Below are 20894 nucleotides of genomic sequence, written 5' to 3' on the forward strand. Positions count from 1 at the left end.
ACATTTTTTATTTATTTATAATTTGTTCATACCTTTTTTATATAAAATACTTTGAATTACTTATTTAGTTAGACTATCACGGTGGATATAGATCCTTGTTTGGGCAGACTCTTACCATGATTCTCTCATTCTATGGTCACACCTAGAGGTTGACAATCCTTTAAAATTCCTTTTAGTATTATAAGGAGCCACAAGGTTCAACATCCCCCACCCCGTGTTTGCCACAATAGACTCAGTTTCCTCACCGGGATATGTACATAAGGAAAGGTAAAGGTAAAAGGTAAAGGTAGTCCCCTGTGCAAGCACCAAGTCAATACTAACCCATGGGGGGATGTCACATCACAACGTTTTCTTGGCAGACTTTTGTTACGGGGTGGTTTGCCATTGCCTTCCCCGGTCATCTTCACTTTATCCCCAGGAAACTGGGTGCTCATTTTACCGACCTCGGAAGGATGGAAGGCTGAGTCAACCTTGAGCAGGCTACCAGCTACCTAAACCTGGTTTTCACCACGATTGAACTCAGGTCATGAGCAGAGCTTGGACTTCAGTACTGCAGCTTTCCACTCTGTGCTACAGGACTGTTAGCAAAGTATCCAATTTTGTTGAAAAGTTTGGAAAGTGAGAGGGGGGGGAAGCGTACTTCCCCATGCCCTGAAATCTTTCAGTTTCCCTCTTTCTCTCCTTGGCACATGTCAACTGCTTCAACTCTATTTTCACCTCCAGTCAAATCTTCAGTGATTACATTGTTTGATTTGTATCTGTGTTGGTTGGATGCAAAAAAAATGAATAAAAATTGCATGCTTCAAGTTAGAATTGTTCAAAAAGTTACAGGGTGGAATAATGAGTGGCCTTGCACTGCAACTTAATTATTCCTCCTGGTTCCTGTTATGAACCTGGTTACTGTATTGGAACTTTCCATGCTGAAAATCCAGAATTCACAACAAAGAGTTAATTACAGCATGCAGTCTCTCTGTTTCTGACCCAATCTTTTTTAACCAGATAAGACATGCCTTTATAATCACTTTCTGAGTGAAAACAGCTTGCGGTGGTGCTCAGTCTCAAAGCTCTGAGAGATGGCATTGTGGGAGGCAATCCTGTGTGCCTTCTTAGCAGCTACTTTGGGTGGGCTTTATCTGGCAGGGGCATTCCGCAAGCAAAGAGCCAACGAGCCGCCCTTGGAAAAAGGCATCATTCCGTGGCTAGGATGTGCCCTGGAATTCAGGCGAGACGGCGTGGAGTTCTTGCGAAGGATGCAAAAGAAGCATGGGACCATTTTTACAGTGCTGCTTGGAGGCTCCTATTTCACTTTCCTGATGGACCCCCTCTCTTTTAAAACTGTGGTGAAAGAAGCAAGAGCCAAGCTGAGTTTCACAGAATTTGCAGAAGAACTGGTGCAGAAGGTGTTTGGATATCGGCCTTCTTTAATGACCCACAAGATAATAGAGAGTGCCAGTACAAAGCACCTCAATGGGAACGGGCTCGTGGTGATGACTCAGGCAATGATGGACAGTTTGCAGATGGTGATGCTTCATAGCCTAGGCTCAGCAGAAGTGGGAAAGCCCTGGAAAGAAGATGGGCTGTTCCACTATTGCTACAACATGGTCTTTAGGGCTGGATATCTCGCTTTGTACGGAAACGAGCCAAGGAAAAGCAAAGCTGCCCAGAGAAATGACCTACAGCACTCTGAAGAAATATATGAAGAATTTCGGAAATACGACCAACTCTTCCCACGCTTAGCCACTTCCACACTGTCCTATGGAAATAAAAAGGAAGCCGAACGCTTGAAGAGGCTCTTCTGGGGCATCCTGTCGATGAAGAATGTGCAGCAGAAGGACAATGTCAGCGAGTGGGTGAGGGAACAGGAGCAGCAGCTTGCCGAGGAGGGAATGCCTGAATACATGCGGGATAGATTTATGTTTTTGCTCCTCTGGCCAGCCCAAAGCAACACTGGTCCAGCTTCCTTCTGGCTCCTTCTGCACCTTATGAAAAATCCAAAGGCAATGGAAGAGGTAAGGAAAGAAGTGGACCGAGTGGTGAAAGAATCTGGACAGGAGGTAAAGCCAGGTAGTGCCGTGATTAATGTCACCAAGGAGATGTTAACCAACACTCCTGTCTTGGATAGTGCTGTGCAAGAGACTCTGAGGTTGGCAGCTGCACCTCTGCTGATCAGGGCTGTGATGGAGGACGTGGAACTCAAGATGAACGACGGAAGGGAATATGCTCTGCGCAAAGGAGACAGAGTTGGAATCTTCCCCTACTTGGCAGCGCACATGGATCCGGAAATCCACCCCGAGCCTCATGTTTTCAAATACGATCGTTTCCTGAACCAAAATGGCACCAAAAGGGAATTCTATAAGAATGGAGAAAAGGTGAAGTATTGCACCATGCCTTGGGGTGCGGGGACCTCCATGTGCCCTGGAAGGTTCTTCGCTGTCAATAAGCTGAAGCTGTTTGTCTTTATGATGCTCACCTACTTCGATATGGAGTTGGTTAACAAAGAAGAAGATTTCCCTCCTTTGGAGAAGAGCCGCTATGGGATCGGCGTGATGCAGCCGGAACACGATATTCAGTTTAGGTATCGGCTACGATATTGACTTGCAGGGACTGTTTTCTGGCATAGCCACTCAAGTGACTGTTCGGGGTGGCAAAATGAGGAGGATGTGAAAATTCAGCAGGGACTCAAGTCACTCCAAGCTATCAGCAATATGAGCTTGCAATTGTCGCACTCAACGCCCGAAAATGCGTGCTGTATAATGCCAGTGCTCAGATAAACAAGGCTTGGTGCTGGTTTGTGGGGATATATAGCCTTTAGGTAAAAATTCAACAGCAATATCCATGAGATACTTTTCATGCTATCTATCCAGTAAGAACGACAAGGTGGGGTCAGGGAGAGAAAAGGGTTTGTGTGTTTTCTTTTCTGAACATCCAGTTCACGGGAACACAAAAGCTTGCTCGCTACTTGGTGAGATTTTATTTCATCCTCGCTATAAAATGGAAGCTGCTGTAAATCCATGGATGCAAACAAATCGGGGCAGTGTGGGTGGGGGGGACACTTCCAGAATCAAGGTAGACAGCAGTCTAGGTGATTTAACATTCACTTATCTTCAGCACCTAAAGGCTGAAATTATTTACTTGGCACCAAAAACAGAATTCTTAAACTGAAGATTTCTAATAGTGTGCAAAATATATGCATGTTTCTGTGTGGGCTTGGGGGTGAGGGTACTTGTAGGGAAGAAGCTCTGTGTGTGTTTTGGATGCTGAACACTTTTTACTCATCACATTTCCCTTGCAACCCATCCTCCTAGCTATATAATTTATCAGTTAAAATCCCTATCAACTTAAAGCTCTAAGAGTTCGTTGGCAGACCCTGATTCCATTCAGTTGCCACCCTGTTTGGTGGCTCCAAGTAAGCTACCATTTCCCCCACACCCCCAGCTCTGTAGTATATAGTAACGCTGGTCTAATTTACAAGAATGCTGTAAGACTCACTGAAACAGTATATGCAGTGTTCCATATTTTTGAATTGGACCTCAATTGCTACATGGAAGGTTTAAACGCCAGTCTAGCTCTCCGCTAAAAGCAGAGGTACTTAAGCTGCATTTTATCTTCAGTTGCCCTTCTCTCCACCTCACAAGTATCTTTCCCTTGGTCTCCGTTTCTGGCACAGAATATTGTGCTCTGACTGCCAGATTGAGGCTAATTAAAGGGGAAACAGTCGGGAGAGAGAAATGCCTTAATTCAAAGCAGTTTTCTGGTATTCTCAGTTGGCAGCCGCATGCCTTGTTTGTACCTTGGAAATTTTGCTTGCCGACAGATCTCTCTGTTGTTAAAAATACATGTGTAAAATTGACAGATATAGGAGCCACTGAAAATTCTTTCCAGCAGAGAGCCTTTAACCATTTCTTTCTTCTGTATTATTCTTTTATTCCCATCTTAAGGTAAAGGTAGTCCCCTGTGCAAGCGCCGAGTCATTACTGATCCATAGGGAGACATCGCATCACAACGTTTTCGTGGCAGACTTTTTTGTTACAGGATGGTTTGCCATTGCCTTCCCCAGTCATCTACACTTTACCCCCAGGAAACTGGGTACTCATTTTACCGACCTTGGAAGGATGGAAGGCTGAGTCAACCTTCAGCCGGCTACCTGAACTGGGCTTCTGCCGGGATCGAACTCTGGTTGTGAGCAGAGCTTGGGTTGCAGTACTGTAGCTTACCACTCTGTGCCACGGGGCTCGGTATTAAGGCTAGTATTCTAGAATAATAATCAGCCTAGGTTTAAATAACTATTTTGAAGTCTTAAGCCCCAGATATGTATTTGACTACTGTGAGGTTGACATCTCTGTCATTACCTAGTGGAAGACTATGCAGATAGTAGTATCTGGAATAACTGGGGAAGGACATTCACACTCTACACGTTACTTTTTTTTACACGTTCTCCACAGAGCCAAGCCATGCTCTGCGCAGACACACATTGCCTTCCCCAGTCATCTACACTTTCCCCCCAGGAAACTGGGTACTCATTTTACCAACCTCGGAAGGATGGAAGGCTGAGTCAATCTTGAGCTGGCTGCCTGAACCCGGCTTCTGCCAGGATCGAACTCAGGTCGTGAGCAGAGCTTGGGCTGCAGTACTGCCGCTTACCACTCTGCGTCACGGGGCTCTCCTTTGTTACCCATCTTACAGTTGAATTATTTTCTTCTTGTATGGAATAGTTTGTTCTACAACAAATCCAGTTGCAGATGTCATTTTCTTAAACTCTTTACCTTGCCTCATTTAATCTCTGGTTAAAGTTGAATTTAAAACCTCGGGTCTTAACTCCTTGAGGATAGTTATCAGCTGCATGGCAAAAGACTGTCCAAAAAAAGTTACAGAGCTTGGGTTTTTCCTCTCACTCAGAGCAGAACCACAAGTGACAAAAGGCACAGGTTGGACACTTGTCAGCTTCCCTCAAGTTTTGGCGGGAAATGTAGGCAGCTTGGCGGAATGTTGGACAAGTGACAGTTGAAAAGTCCATTGGACACCAGTCAGAGAGCCAAGCTGCAAGACTAGGATGCCTACATTTCCCATCAAAACTTGAGGGAAGGTGACAAGTGTCCAACCTGTGCCTTTTGTCACTTGTAGTTCCGCTCTCAGTGTTGGAGCTGAGGTACAAACAGGCAAAACTAACCTTCAAACAAAGGATGGTGGATACAGAGCAACAGAAAGATCTAAAAAGATCACTGACTTTTAAAATTTTTGAACAGCTGTAGATATGTAGTCTCTCCAGCCGCTTATCTATCTTGACTGGAGATACTTAGTCATAGGAGGACATTCTCACTTGCAGGACATCAAGCCGTCCCCTCTGTAGTTCTAGAGAGGCAAGACAAAAAGGTTTGGATGGAAGATAGGTTGGGTCTCTGTGGTATAGGGGAAATTGAAACCATAGAAATATTGGTGGAGATGGGTTAGAAGGTTTTGGATTAGTGACATGGTCGATTGATACCAGTGCACTTATTTGTATCCTGTATTTTATCTACGCGTATGTTTTCTCTTTTGTATTTGTTATAGACTGTCAATAATTTTTTTTTTTAAAGAATATGTTTTGTTACATTGTCCCTATTATCAAGAAATTCATAATATGTTTGTTTCCTCTATAATCAATAGGCACTCTGGCTACTAAGAATTTGAATACCTTGCCTTACCTTACCCTGGCTACTAAGAATTTGAGTATACTAGAATGCTGTTAATAGATGAAAACCCAAAGGTTGCAGCGTGTACCACAAAGTTTTTAGCGGCAGCTTACAAAATCCGCCAGTTAAGGAAGGTATAAAAATATATGATGAAATGCTTTTATTGTATTTTACTTTTGTGTAATATTTTTAGTAATGTGGGAGCTAATAATTTTTACCTTTGACCTCCTGAGAATAAGAATGCTGTTATGTTTTATGCTGGTCTAGGACCATTTTAATAAAGATTGATTGATTGGTCGTCGTGGTTGATTTACAACCAAGGATCAACCTTAAGTTTTATCTGCATATTTTGTAGAATTTTAACAGTTTTATTCACAATTTTATTAGCAGGTATTCTTAAACTATTATATGTAACCTTATTTGTTGTGGTGACTGGGAATTCTCACAAGACTTGTGCTGGTCTATGACTGTATTAATAAATTTGATTTGAAATACTTTACCAACGATTACTTCCTTGTCAATGTGTGAGGCTGAATTTCACCTGTGCAACTCCTAAAATTATCGACTACTTTATTTATTTAGATATTTATAACCTAAAGGGGCTTTTATTGTCATTCTTCTCTCCTCTATTTTATCTTCACAACAACCACTACCATGTGAGGTAGGTTCACTTGAGAGAAAACGAATGGCCTAAGGTCAGCCAGCATGCTTCCATAGCAGAGTGAAGAGATTCGAACCTGGGTCTCTCAGGTACCCTATGCTGTAACCCAAGGAGTCCCCAACCTTTTTGAATCTGCAGGCACTTTTGGAATTCTGACACAAGGTGGTGGGCACAACCACAAAATGTCCACTGCAGAAGGTGAACTAACTACAATATGGCTGCTGGAAAAGGCAGAGCCGACTATGAGATATCAGGGAGGGAGATTATCCATAACGGAAATAGTATATCTTCAACATAATAATAATATAATATAATAACATTCAATTTATATACTGCCCTTCAGGATGACTTAACACCCACTCAGAGCAGTTTACAAGGTATGTCATTATTATCCTCACAAAAAAACACCCTGTGAGGTGGGTGAGGCTGAGAGAGCTCTGAGAGAGCTGTGACTGACCCAAGGTCACCCAGGTGGCTTCAAGTGGAGGAGTGAGGACATTTCAGGCAGAAGTTTTGTTTAACAGGATACCTTCTTAAATAAACATATTTTGTAAAAAATATTTTCTTTCATTTACACAGCTTACCTTTAGTCATGCAGTGAAATTCCTTGGGGTGTGGTGACCGTTGTTGCTGAAATAAGAGGGCCAGGTGGCCAGTTTTCACACAGATGGTCTGGTATTTGGACAGAATGTCCACGGATGTTCCCCAAATACTGGACTCCTGGTCCCTCCCCTCCCCCTTCACCCTCTTCCATCACTCTCGCCCAGGCCCAAGCCAGTGGCCTGGGAAAGTGGCCAGCCAACCCGGGCACCTGGCCTCCTGAGCGATGCTGGCATTATTCTGAACTTCATCTGGCAACCCTAGCTAAAACACCTTTTTAAAAATAACAGCCAATTAGATCTCCAATGGCCAATCAGAAGCCTTTCTGGACAAAAGCCCCACCTGGACACCTACTTTCTAAAAACCCTCGGCAGTTGTCAGGAAAGACGTTAGCCATCTCCACGGCAGCAACAGTTGCCACAGTGGAGATTCCTGCTCTAACCCTCTACAAAATTCTAATCACTATCAAGGGCCAGAGAGACAGGCTCAGATTAGGAGTCTCAGTGCATGGATGAGACGATGGTGTGGGGAGGAAGGGTTCAATTTTGTGAGGCACTGGGATGCTTTTTGGAACAAGCGGGAGCTGTACAAAAGAGAGAGTCTCTACTTGTCCCAAGAAGGAACCAGGCTGCTGGCACTTAAAATCAAAAAGGTGGCAGAGAATTTTTTAAACTGAATCTTGAGGGAAAACCAGCAGGATACTAAATGTCTCTGGTTTGGGATGGTTCATCTCAAAGAGATGAAGTTATTACTTTTCTACAGGGAAATGGATTAGAGTTGTCCACTGAGGCGGTGACAAACAATATCGACTGCCTGGCAAGGTCTTGAGGCAGCAGGAGGAAGATTGTGGGCCGAATGTGCCTGGGAAATTATAGATATTTATATAAGAATGCTAGAAGTGTCTGAGGTAAAATCGGTGAGTTGGAATACTTAATGTTGGGGGGAAACATAGACATTGTGGGCATTACAGAAACTTGGTGGGATGAGGAAAATCAGTGGAATATGGCAATTCCTGGGTATAAATTATATTGTAAGGTTAGTGAGGGAAGGGTTGGAGGTGGGGTGGCTCTGTATGTCAGAGAGGGTATACAGTCCAGTAAGACTGAGAAGGTAAGAGAGTTAGATTCACTTCTGGAAATGCTAGTGGACCCAAAAGGAAATAGTGGACCCAAAAGGAAACTTAATTCCAGGAGTTTGTTATCGCCTACCAGATCAAAAGATAGAGGATGATTATAACATGATGAAAGAAATGATAGCAGCCAGATGAAATAACTGTGTAGTAACAGGTCATTTCAATTACCCACACATTGATTGGGTCAACGTGTGTTCAAGTCGGGAGAAAGAGATTGAGTTTCTAGACACTCTCAGTGACTGTGCTGTGGAGCAGATGGTTGCAAAACCTACCCGGGGAGAGGCGATCCTGGACTTGGTAATGCCCAAGATCTGGTGAGAGATGTAAAAATAGTTGTACCACTTGTGAACAGTGACCATAATGTTATTGAGTTCAACATTTGCATAAATAGAGAGTTGCCCCAAAAGACCAACACAACCACTTTTAATAGGGGTAACTTCTCTGAGATGAGGGGGAATGTGAAGAAGAAACTGAAAGGAAAGGTCAAAAGAGTCAAAACCCTTGGGGAAGCTTGGAGACTATTTAAAACTACAATCCTAGAAGCTCAGATAAAATGTATACTGCAGGTTAGGAAAGGCACAAATAGGTATTTAAAAAAGGCCCACCTTCGATTGTCCACAACTTCTTACTGATTTCTATACTGAAAACTTGGAATCTTTACAGAAACAAATTAACTCCCCAAATATCTTCTTAACTCAAGAATGGTTTCCACCAGGTCATGACTCAACAATTAGAGAAGTCTGGAGGTGCCACAAAAGAACAAGATTGATAGATATTGCCAATGAAAAAGGGATATTAGAAAAGATAGAATGGGAAAGGAAAATCCAATGCAGCGTCCTATGGTATTTCTCAAACATATGACCTTGCAGATACGGATAAAGGAAATATTGTTGAAACCTAAAACAGATTTTGAACAGCTCTTAGATAAATCAGAATTCAACCGCAAAGGTCTAATTTCAAAACTATATAATATAATCATCAGAACTATCAAATATAAACCCTCATCCTACCGAGCAAAATGGCAGCAAGACTGTGAGAATCTTATATCAACTAGAGATGGGCATGAACTGGAAAAAAATGAACCATTTGGTTTGTGGTTCATCAAATATTACGAACCATGAATCACAAACTTTCACAAACCTGCCCCTGGTTCACAAACTGGTTCGTTTGGTTCATGAAAACATCACATCCAGGTCAGAAAATCATCACTTCTGGGTCAGCAGAAGGTCACTTTCGGGTCAGCAGAAGTTCACTTCTGGGTCAACAGAAGGTCTGCAGGAAGTCCATCCCCTGTTGCCTAGGAAACCGATTGATTGGCACCAGGCTGTCTGCAGTGATGAACCAAACGAACCAGCCTAAAGTTTGTGGCGGTTCGTCAGGAATGGGATCTGATGAACCATGGTTGGCAAACCACAAACCAGCCTGGTTCATGCTTAATTTTGGTTCGTATTTTGGTTTGTGCCCATCTCTAATATCAACTAACCAATGGAAGTCAATATGGTCTTTGAATCTCCTAACCTCCCCAGTGATCAATACTAAATAGTCCTACAAAATAATAAATCAGTGGTACTGCACACTCAAGAAACTGGCCGTAATTTCTTCAATAAAATCTCCCCTTTGCTGGAAAAAATTCAGAGAGCAGTATTCATACGCCCACTGCTGGTGGAAGTGCAAAATGATAGCAGAATTCTGGGGGGAAAGTTCTCAACCATATATTCCAAATAACTGGCCATTTAATCCCTTTGAAACCTGAAATAATCTTTCTGGATCAATGGCAAAATACAAACATACCACAAATCAGAAGAGATATTGCCCCCCGCCCCCCCAGGCCTGGTCAGAAGAATGAGACAGACACAAAGGATTGGACTTAACGGCCACTTTATTAAATACAATATCAACACTAAACTGCAGCAAGGCAAACTTGCGGTACAGGTCAAGCCACGGGGTCACCTCCGCCTTGACTTGTCTGGGTGAGCCTCACTGCCCCAGGCATGAGCCATTCTTGGAATGGCCTGGGCCCTGCCAGCCAGGCAAAAGGTTCCCCCACATCAAGCTCCTAAAGCCTCAGCTGTACAGCATGAGAGAAGGACTTGCACCTGTGGTTCCCCATAGGTGGTCTGCACAGGTGGTGGCAGACATGAAACATACCATCCCTCCTTACAGACCCCATTTGCCCACCAATGGGGAATTGCCAAAGGGGTTCTCACCGTCCCGCTGCCTATTCCCCAACTTTCTCCTTCCAGGACAACCTACTAGGCACCACATCACAAATGACCTCAAACCCCTGCTGCAGTACAAGGTAGGCGAAAAACCCAATCCCTTCTTAGCCAATTAGGGTTTGGGAAAAAATTCCTACCTGGCTCTGTCACAGCAGCTGGCTAATCCAGCACTGAAACAGGGTGAGGAGGGTGGGCCGATTTCACGGAGCAACTGACAAGACGGGTGGAGACGCCGTCTAACGGCACTTGTCTCTGACCCCAGCTTGAAGCCCGGATGTCAGGTTTGTTTGTTTGTTTGTTTTGATTTATACCCCACCCTCCCCACAGACGGGCTCAGGGCGGCTAACAACATTCAAAAAATACATAAAAGGTCACAAAAACATAAAATCAATAATAATTTTTAAAAAGTCATTAAAATAGTCCAGGAGCAGGCTGGACAAATATTGGGAGTCCATATATGGGCATAACAGATGGCCGAGGGCAGCCCCAGAAGAAGGGGTGGTCTTAGATGGAAGAAGGAGGAAACCCGCTGGCACTCAGCCAAACGCCCGGTGGAACATCTCTATTTTACAGGCCCTGCGGAACTGTAACAGGTCCCACAGGGCCCAAATCCCCAGCGGGAGAGCATTCCACCAGGCCGGGGCCAGGGCAGAAAAAGCCCTGGCACTGGTTGAGGCCAGACGGATGTCTTTCAGGCCGGGGACCACCAGGAGTTGCTTGTCTGCAGAGCGCAACACCCTGCAGGGGACATAATGAAAGAGGCGGTCCCACAGGTATGCAGGTCCCAGTCCATGAAGGGCTTTAAACACCAAGGTTAACACCTTGAACCAGATCCGGAACTCCATTGGGAGCCAGTGCAGCTGGCACAGCACAGGATGAATGTGCGCTCGGATTGGCGTTCCGAGGTTGAGCCGTATATTTCGTCCTCCTTCCGAAGAGGCAATTTTCGGCCCCCAGCTAATGCTGCTGTGCACCTGCTGGATTGGTGTCGCATTCTAAGAACTTTCCTAGTAGCTGCTAAAACAGCAATAGCCTCAAAATGAAAATCAAATAAACCACCTACAGTGGCAAATTGGTACACAAAGATATGGGACCACTACATAATAGAAAAACATCACAGATGGCCTTCTCCAAGCCGATATCTACCCCAGATCAATCTGAAAAATCAATTCCCTTCTTTGAATATAAAAACAAGAACGACATCCAGCCACAAAACTAATCATATCAGATGTTTGTCCTATAACTCTTGCAAAATATTAATCAATAAGTAATGGAATTTCACAATATCCATTTGAAAATAATGTTCTAGTGACTCTCTGAAAACACATCAGACATACATAATCTTCAAGACTTAAGTGATCTATCAACAACCTGTGAAATCCTGTGAACATGACAAATACCAAAAGACTAGAAAAAGTGCAGAAAAGGGCAACTGGAATGATTAAAGGGATGGGACACTTCCCCTGTGAAGAAATTTTTAAGCGCTTGGGGCTCTTTAGCTTGGAGAAACGACGGCTGAGGGGTGACATGATAGAGGTTTACAAGATTATGCATGGGATAGAGAAGGTAGAGAAAGAAGTATCTTTCTCCCTTTCTCACAATATAAGAACTCGTGGGCACTCAATGAAATTGCTGAGCAGTCAGGTAGAATGGATAAAAGGAAGTACTTCTTTACCCAAAGAATGATTAACACGTGGAATTTACTGCCTCAGGAGGTGGTGGCAACTTAAAGCATAGACAGCTTCAAGAGGGGACTGGATAAACATATGGAACAGAGGTCCATCCGTGGCTCTTAGCCACAAGGTATAGATGGAACTCTCTGTCTAGGGCAATGATGCTCTGTATTCTTGGTGTTTGGGGGGGGGCAATCAGCAGGAGGGCTTCTCGTGTCCCTTCCCCACTGGCAGACCTCCTGAGGACATCTAGTTTTTTGGCCACTGTGTGACACAGAGTGTTGGACTGGATGGGCCATTGGCCTGATCCAACATGGCTTCTCTTATGTTCTTATGATCCACATATTGTTACTAAACAGTTGATTTTATTTTTGTATTTGCATATGATAAAAACTGAAAAAAATAAATTAAAAAAAACATGTCAGGTTCTGAGATTCGTTTCAAGAAGAAAGTCCAGTAGCACCTTTAAGACTAACCCACTTTACTGTAGCATAAGCTTTCGAGAAACACAATTCTCTTTGTCAGATGACGCATCTGACGAAGAGAACTGTGTTTCTCGAAAGCTTATGCTACAGTAAAGCAGGTTAGTCTTAAAGGTGCTACTGGACTCTTTTTGATTTTGCTACTACAGACTAACACAGCTAACTCCTCTGGATCTATTTCAAGAAGAAGAAACCCTCAATCCATAGCGATAGATGCCTTGAGCTGCAAATCGCCTCCACAACTCCTGTACGCTTTCTCCTGATATTATTGCATAGAGTTGTTCAGAAGATCGTAGAGCAACATACAGAAGTGGTTCTCATAGCACACTTCTGACCAAGAGGGATATGGGTTCATGATGACCTGGGCCGATTCCAGACGGCCCTCCCCATGCCGAAACGTTGCGCGTCGTTGCGCGGAAAACGCGAAATATCGCGTTTTCTCACGTGAATTTTGTGCGACGTTGTGTGACGTCGCGCAAGACTCGCACAAGAAAACACGATATTTCGCATTTTCCGCGTGACGACTCGCGACGTTTCAGCATGGGGAGGGTCGTCTGGAATCGGCCCTGAAGAGGCTATCGTGCACGAATCCCTGATGCCTCCCACTGAAGGAGGACCTGTTAATGCAGGGAACAATACCACACCTTCAACCAGCTCTGCTAAACCTCATGCCCTGGAGGCTGAGGGTGAACAATCTAATAGAGTTTGGTTATGTAGAGCTCATAATTAGTACCCTGTCAGCCTCCAGGAAGAGTTCCACAGAATCTATAAAAATAGCTGGCAAGTTTTCCAGATGGGGTGTATAGATAGAGGCATGGAACCCTTATTAGTGCCAGTGTCGCAACCTAGCCAGAGGCAGCAGTTCCACTGAGGAACAGGCAGGCGAGTAGTCACAGCAAGCCAAGGGTCAGAGCCAAAGTGTCAGTCCAGCAGAGGAGCAGACAGGCAGGAGTCCAACAAACAAGCCAGGGATCAGAGTCAAGGAGTCCGTCAAATGGAGGAGCAGGCAGAGTCTAGGAGGCAGGCCAAGGTCAGAGTCCGCTAAGTCATTCAGCAGGGCAAGGTACAAGGAGCTTCCAGGCACAGGGCTCTGGTTGCAGGGAGTGGTGAGTGAACTTGCTTCCATGCTTGGCTTCTTCAGCTTCTCTCTCTTATACTGTTCTAAGGAGGAGCAGGTGTTGTCTCTTTGCCTGATAGCTCCAGCCGGTGTTGAGCCTGCAAATGAGCACTCCTTCTCCCCTCCCACAGCGCTGCCTTCGCTTTATTCTTCCTCTTCTCTGCTGGCCCAGGGGGCTCAGGCTTCTCTTTTGCTCTGGGGGAGTCTTTGTTTCCACCAGCCTGCACAGAGGTTTCTGGCTGCTCCTGCTGAGTTTCCTCTGGAGCAGCCGCTGGCTCTGGCTCCAGAGTAGACCCTGCTGGCTCTTCCATGGCTGGCTCTTCCTGCTCGTCTTCTGAGGAGGACTCTGGGGCAAGAGGTAAGGTGGCCAGTCGAGGCTGAGGCTGGCTCACGACAGCCAGTTAGGGAGATACTATCCTTCCTTCAAGAAGGGTTGGGTAAAAGTCTTAGCACAAGCACTCTTAGATGGCACGTGGTGGCCCTTTCAACAATTAGGGATTCTAGGAAGGGAAATTCCCTAGTACATCACCCTCATATCAAGAGTGTCATCATGGGCCAGTGTTGAGGGCTCCTCGAGAGAGAAGAGGACTTCTCAGGAGAAGAGGAGCCCTGGGTTGCTTGCTAGCCCTGAACCAGGAACCAGCAAGCAAGCTGACGAGCTGCAAGGTTGTCAGGAGGATCAACAGCCAGCAGCTGAGGCAGAGCCACAAACACCTTGCAGCCCTGAGGCCAACAGGTGAATCCCCGTTGATTGTTCCTACTTCTCCAGAATCGCCCACACCCTTGGAGCACCAGATACAAAGGCAAAGAGCAAGCCTGCAGGAGAGACAGCACAGCGTACGCCTTCTGGCCAGGTGCCAGCTGCTTGTTGATAGCGATGAGGAGTAGCCCCAGGATCACTCCCAAGCAGCTGTCTGCAAGCCCGACCCTCTGGTGCCTGGCTATAAAACCGAGCCAAGAGAGACCATCAAGCGTGGAAGCAACAAGCTGCTACCCTTGACTCTTGCAGCAGAGCCGGCTGTGTTTCTGTGCCCTTTAGACCATGCCGTGACTCTGCGTTTGTCTAGCCCATGGAATTGCTGGCAAATGACTTTTGGACCTCCTGACTTTGCTTTTTGGACTATCCCTTGGACCAGGCTACCGCAGGCTTTTGGACTCTGTGCTTTTGACTAGTGATGGGCACGATCCAAAAAAAATTAACAATCCAGCTGATCGTGGATCGGCACCAGCGACGATCCTGAATTAACGATCCACACCGATCATCTCCCGTTCCCGAACCGTGGATTGTGGATTGTGGAGGCCAAAGCGGGCCGCGCTGCTATTCCCAGCGATGTGGGAAGGTGGGTGGTGGCGGCAGCCGCTGGGCCTGGCGGGCACGGGGAGGCAGCGATGAGCCGCCTCCCCTCAGGTCCCATTCAGCAACACAGGTCTGAGTTTAGTCATCAGAGCTGCCTATCAAGGTTTGCAGGGATTAGATTGGAGTGCCTATGGCTACGGAACACCCCCTTCCCCCTTCCTCCCCTGGGTGTCTTCTCCCAACTTGTGACTGCTTTGCTGCTCCGTGGTTGGAAAGAAGCCTTGCTGATCAAGAAAAGCTGGGCTTCCATTCTGGTTTCCAGGGCGATAGAAGGAGGGCAAACAGAGCTCAGGCTTTCCCCTGGCTCTGTTGCCAGGGGAATAGATTACTGGCGCCTGAGTGTCTGGATCCCCAATCCGAGCCCAAATGCAATGATCCAGGCCTCTCCCAATCGCTGGATCATTGGCCTTGGATGATCACGATCCGCCAGATCATGATCACGCGACCGCCATTATTGTGCGTTTTTTCCCATCGTAATGTGGATCGTGCCCATCTCTACTTTTGACCTAGGACTGGCCCTTGACTACGCTGCTGGAACTTGCCTCTTGCCTGAGCCCCCCACACTTTGGGAACGTGGCCTGTGCCATCGCAGCCTGATACCTGTCCAAGAGATTCTAAAGGGGGACCTCATTATTGAATCCTCCAAAAGTTCATCGGTTTCCCACATGGAATCTTAATTGGGTACTGAGAGCCCCCTTTGAGCCTATGGCCTCATGTCCTCTAAAGGAATCGACCTTTAAGACCATCTTTTCTGGTGGGATTCGCATCAGCTAGATGAGTGTCAAAGCTGCAGGCACTATCAGTAACAACAACAACAACAACAACAACAACAAAAACAACATTCAATTTATATATCACCCTTCAGGACAACTTGACACTCAGAAAGGTTTACTAAGTACGTTATTATTATCCCCACGTTGTTATATTCATGTCTATATTTTGGACTTTGAATTATGGGTATATGATTGTACTTTTGCTACTACAGACTAACACAGTACTGATTGTACTTTTGCTACTACAGACTAACACGGCTAACTCTTCTAGATTGTTTGATGCTGACCTGGTATTCTGAACCAGTGTTTCATGCTGTACCTTAATGTCATATTGCCAGTGCCATGACTGCTTTGCTTTCACAGGCTTACTGAAGCGGCAGGTGTCTTAGGTAACATTTTTGAGAGCACTCAGTGCTTCTGACCTTGTACACTGTCCGCTCCCATAAATTACTGTGTTGCAACTTTAATCTCCCGCTTTCTCAGTGTCTAGACTTGATTGTTAAAATATGTAAGGAGTTCTCAGGACGGGTTCGTGCCAAAGTTTTGTTTTGCTGATGAGAGGGGGGGGGAGGATCAATCGTATTCCATAAGAGGAATGGTTTTCCCACATGTTGCCATTCCTGTCAACTTGTTCTTACTGCTTAGCTGCTTACCTTGCTTCTGAGTAATCCTATGGACATATCTGTCGAAATGATCTGATTCCTGAATAAAACCTTTTAACCAAGAGCCTGGATTCTTGCTGTAATGGTATAGGGGTCTATCGTCCATAGCCTGTCATCCATAGCCTGACACTCTGGTGCACACTGCTTTTTTATGTCCCAGGAGTAAGGACTGCCCCACTCCTAGGACCACCGGAGAATGGAAGATTTGTATTCACTTACCGTGAAGATTCCTTTCTTGGTGGTTCAGGAGTGGGGCAGTCCTACCCACCCGAGTTTTCTTGAGGGGCGGCTTCTAGGATTGGCTGGAGAGTTAGGACTGTAGCTTTCCTCCCACTGGTGTCAGGAGAGGGATCTTACTATTTAAAAGAAAATTGAGGGGGGTTGTTTTCTCTCTTAGTATCGTTATGGGGAGTCAAGGCTTGGGAACGGACTGACTATCCCTGGGACAAGCCCCTCCCCTCCAGGATCAAAGTCATCCCTGAAGAACCAGCCCTGCAATCTGGCAATGTAACCAGCAGAAAACTCACAGATTGTTAGCACGTATTGCAACACTGAAAGGAGCTTGGCTGAGTTGTTTCGGTATTGGTTTTCAGTCTCAGCCCATGGAAACCAAAAGGTTGCTGCCGCCTACTAACCATACAGTACCTATGTCTGTCACTGGAGTCAGTTTCAACATTTCAGAGCACTTCACATCCCTTTTCTTCTTCTAATACAGTCCACGAGGTGGTGGGAGTAAGCCTAAAACTGAAAATAGGGGATAGAGGGAGTGTCTATTTTCAGGCCTCCCCTAGAGGTTGGCAACCCTATCAAAATCATTTTTGGTTTTCAAGGAGCCTCAAGGGACTCAGTTTCCCCACTGGGATCTGGACTTAAGGAAGTGAGGGAAAGTATTCATATTCTGCTAAGATTCCTCCCCTTCCATACTTCACCTTTGTCCTGAAACCCTTCAATTTCCCTTTTTCTCTCTTTAGCACATGTCAACAGCCTCAACTCTCTTCTTCTCTCCCCAAGTCAAATCTTCAATGATTACATTGTTTGATTTGTATCTGTGTTGATTGGATGGGAAAAATGCGTAAATTGTGTGCTTTATGTTTGGATTGTTCAAAAAATTATACATAAAAGTTGCACTTCCGTTTAATTACTCCTCCCAGTTCCCTTTTATAAACCTGGTGTCTGTATTGGAGCTTTCCAAAGTGAAAATCCAGTATTCCCAACAAAGAGTTAATTACAGCATGCAATCTCTCTGTTTCTGTCAACACCCTTTGAAACAAGATAAGACGTGCCTTTATAATCACTTTCTGAGTGAAAACAGCTTGCGGTGGTGCTCGGGCTCAAAGCTCTGAGAGATGGCATTGTGGGAGGCAATCCTGTGTGCCTTCTTAGCAGCCACTTTGGGTGGGCTTTATCTGGCAGGGGCATTCCGCAAGCAAAGAGCCAACGAGCCGCCCTTGGAAAAAGGCATCATTCCGTGGCTAGGATGTGCCCTGGAATTCAGGCGAGATGGCGTGGAGTTCTTGCGCAGGATGCAAACGAAACATGGGGACATTTTCACTGTGCTGCTTGGAGGCTCCTATTTCACTTTTCTGATGGACCCCCTCTCTTTCGGAACTGTGGTGAAAGAAGCAAGAGCCAAGCTGAATTTCACGGAATATGCAGAAGAACTGGTGCAGAAGGTGTTTGGATATCGGCCTTCTTTAATGACCCACAAGATAATAGAGAGTGCCAGTACAAAGCACCTTAAAGGGAACGGGCTCGAGGTGATGACTCAGGCGATGATGGACAGTTTGCAGACGGTGATGCTTCATAGTCTAGGCTCAGCAGAAGTGGGAAAGCCCTGGAAAGAAGATGGGCTGTTCCACTATTGCTACAACATGGTCTTTAGGGCTGGATATCTCGCTTTGTATGGAAACGAGCCAAGGAAAAGCAAAGATGCCCAGAGAAATGACCTTCAGCACTCTGAAGAGATATATGAAGAATTTCGGAAATATGACCGACTCTTCCCGCGCTTAGCCACTTCCACACTGTCCTATGGAAAGAGAAAGGAAGCTGAACGTTTGAAGAGGCTCTTCTGGGGCGTCCTGTCAGTGAAGAACGTGCAGCAGAAGGACAACATCAGCGGATGGGTGAGGGAACAGGAGCAGCAGCTTGCCGAGGAGGGAATGCCTGAATACATGCGGGACAGGTTTATGTTTTTGCTCCTCTGGGCAGCACAAGGCAACACTGGTCCAGCTTCCTTCTGGCTCCTTCTGCACCTTATGAAAAATCCGAAGGCGATGGAAGAGGTGGGGAAAGAAGTGGACCGAGTGGTGAAAGAATCTGGACAGGAGGTAAAGCCAGGTAGTGCCGTGATTAATGTCACCAAGGAGATGTTAACCAAGTCTCCTATCTTGGATAGTGCTGTGGAGGAGACTCTGAGGTTGGCAGCTGCTCCTCTGCTGATCAGGGCTGTGATGGAGGACATGCAACTCAAGATGAACGACGGAAGGGAATATGCTCTGCGCAAAGAAGACAGAGTTGGAATCTTCCCCTACTTGGCAGCGCACATGGATCCGGAAATCCACCCCGAGCCTCATGTTTTCAAATATGACCGCTTCCTGAACCAAAATGGCACTAAAAAGGAATTCTATAAGAATGGCGAAAAGGTGAAGTATTGCACCATGCCCTGGGGTGCGGGGACCTCCATGTGCCCTGGAAGGTTCTTCGCCGTCAATGAGATGAAGCTTTTTGTCTTTCTGATGCTCACCTACTTCGATATGGAGTTGGTTAACAAAGAAGATGAAGTCCCTCCATTGGAGAAGAGCCGCTATGGGTTCGGTGTAATGCAGCCCGCACATGATATTCAGTTTAGGTATCGGCTACAATATTGATTTGCAGGGACAGTTTTTTGGCACAGCCACTGAAGTGACTGTTTGTGGGAGAGTGCCAAAACACAGCAGGGGCCCAATTCACTCCAAGCCATCAGAAACATGGGGGGGTAGTGTGTATCACCTCCTCGGCTTGCAATTGTAGCACTCCAGGCCCAGACAATGAGTGCTTTATCTTGCTTGAGTGCCAAAATACCCTGTTAATTGACGAACACCAGTGCTGGGATAAGCAAGCATTAATGTTAATTTGTGGGGATATATTGGCTTTAGGTAAAAATCCAACAACTGTAGTATGAGATACTTTTGTAAGGCTAACTATCCAGTAAAAACAAGAAGATGTAGACAGGGAGAGAAAAAGGTTTGTGAGTTTTCTTTTCTGAATATCCAGTTCCTGGGAACACAAAAGCTTGCTCGCTACTTTGTGATATTTCATTTCGTCCTAACTATAAAACAAAACCAGCTGTAAATCCATGAATGCAAACAAATGGGGGTGGGAAAGACACTTTCAGAATCAAGGCAGGCAGCAGCCAAGGTGATTTAACATCCCAGAATTTTCAAAAACAGAATTCCTAAACGGAGGATTTCTAACAGGGTGCAAAGTATATGCATGTTTGCATGCAGGGGCGGGGAGGGGGGACGGTGTTTGTAGGAAAGAAGCTCTGTGCATGTTTTGCATGCTTAACCCTTCTTGCTCATCACTTTCCTCTTGCAACCCATCCTCCTAGCTATGTAATTTATCAGTTAAAATCCTTATCAACTTAAAGCTCTAAGAGTTTGTTGGCAGGCCCTGATGCCATTCTGTTGCCACCCAGCGTTTCCTTAGTCTCCTGTTTGGTAACTCCCGAGTAAGCTACCATTTCCCCCACACCCCAAGCTCCGTAGGATATAGTCACACTGGTCTAATTTATAAGAATGTTGTACGGGTTACTGAAATAGTACAAGTGACCCTTACAAGGGTTCCATATTCTTGAATTGCTTCCCATAAATTCTGATTGCTACAATTAATTCAAAGTGGGAGGTTTAAACGCAAGTCTAGCTCTCCGCTAAAAGCAGAGGAACTTAAACTTTTGGATGTATTTTATTCTACATTTAAATCGTATTTTAAATGTTCAGTGTGCTTCTCTGCTGCATTTTTTCTGAAGTTGCCCTTCTCTCCACGTCACAAGTATCTTTCCCCTGTTCTCTGTTTCTGGCACAGAATATTGTGCTCTGACTGCTGCCAGACTGAGGCCAATTAAAGGGAGAACATTTTGGAAACGGATTATCAGGAAAGGCTTTTATTCAAAGCAGTTTCCTGGCAATCTCAGTTGGTGGTGGCATGCCTTGTTTGTACCGTGGAACTCCACGTACAAATTAGAAACTTTGCTTGCCAACAGATATCTCTGTTGTTAAAAATACATGTGTAGGTTGACAGACAGAGGAGCCGCTGAAAATTCTTTCCAGCAAAGAGAGGCTTTAATCATTTCTCTCTCCTGAATTATTCTTTTATTCCCATGTTACATTTGAATTATTTCCGTCTTGTATGTAATAGTTTGTTCTACAGCAAATCCAGTTGCAAACTGTAAATTTTCTTAACTTCTTTACCAATGATCACTTCTTTTTCAAGGTGCGAGGCTGAATTTCACTGTGCAACTCTGAAAAATATTGAAAACTTTTATTTATTTAGATACTTATAACCTAAAGGG

General features: G+C 45.3%; 2 protein-coding genes across 2 annotated transcripts; both read left to right on the plus strand.

Moving 5' to 3' along the window:
• The first annotated feature begins 1073 nt into the window (after positions 1-1073).
• On the plus strand, positions 1074-6172 carry LOC129337237 (7-alpha-hydroxycholest-4-en-3-one 12-alpha-hydroxylase-like). The gene is made up of 2 exons (XM_054990787.1): positions 1074-2575; positions 3939-6172. The coding sequence occupies exons 1-2, from the start codon at positions 1074-1076 to the stop codon at positions 3940-3942; spliced, it is 1506 nt and encodes a 501-aa protein (XP_054846762.1). The 3' UTR covers positions 3943-6172.
• Positions 6173-17589: 11417 nt separating this feature from the next.
• On the plus strand, positions 17590-20321 carry LOC129337869 (7-alpha-hydroxycholest-4-en-3-one 12-alpha-hydroxylase-like). Its single transcript, XM_054991826.1, has one exon. The coding sequence runs from the start codon at positions 17692-17694 to the stop codon at positions 19210-19212; it is 1521 nt and encodes a 506-aa protein (XP_054847801.1). The 5' UTR covers positions 17590-17691; the 3' UTR covers positions 19213-20321.
• The last annotated feature ends 573 nt before the right edge of the window (positions 20322-20894 follow it).

Source organism: Eublepharis macularius, chromosome 11, assembly GCF_028583425.1.
Source record: "Eublepharis macularius isolate TG4126 chromosome 11, MPM_Emac_v1.0, whole genome shotgun sequence".
NCBI classification, from domain to species: Eukaryota; Metazoa; Chordata; class Lepidosauria; order Squamata; family Eublepharidae; genus Eublepharis; species Eublepharis macularius.

Coding starts and splice junctions, on each gene's coding strand:
- LOC129337237 (XM_054990787.1), top strand. CDS start 1,074: ATGGCATTGTGGGAGGCAATCCTGTGTGCCTTCTTAGCAGCTACTTTG.
- LOC129337869 (XM_054991826.1), top strand. CDS start 17,692: ATGGCATTGTGGGAGGCAATCCTGTGTGCCTTCTTAGCAGCCACTTTG.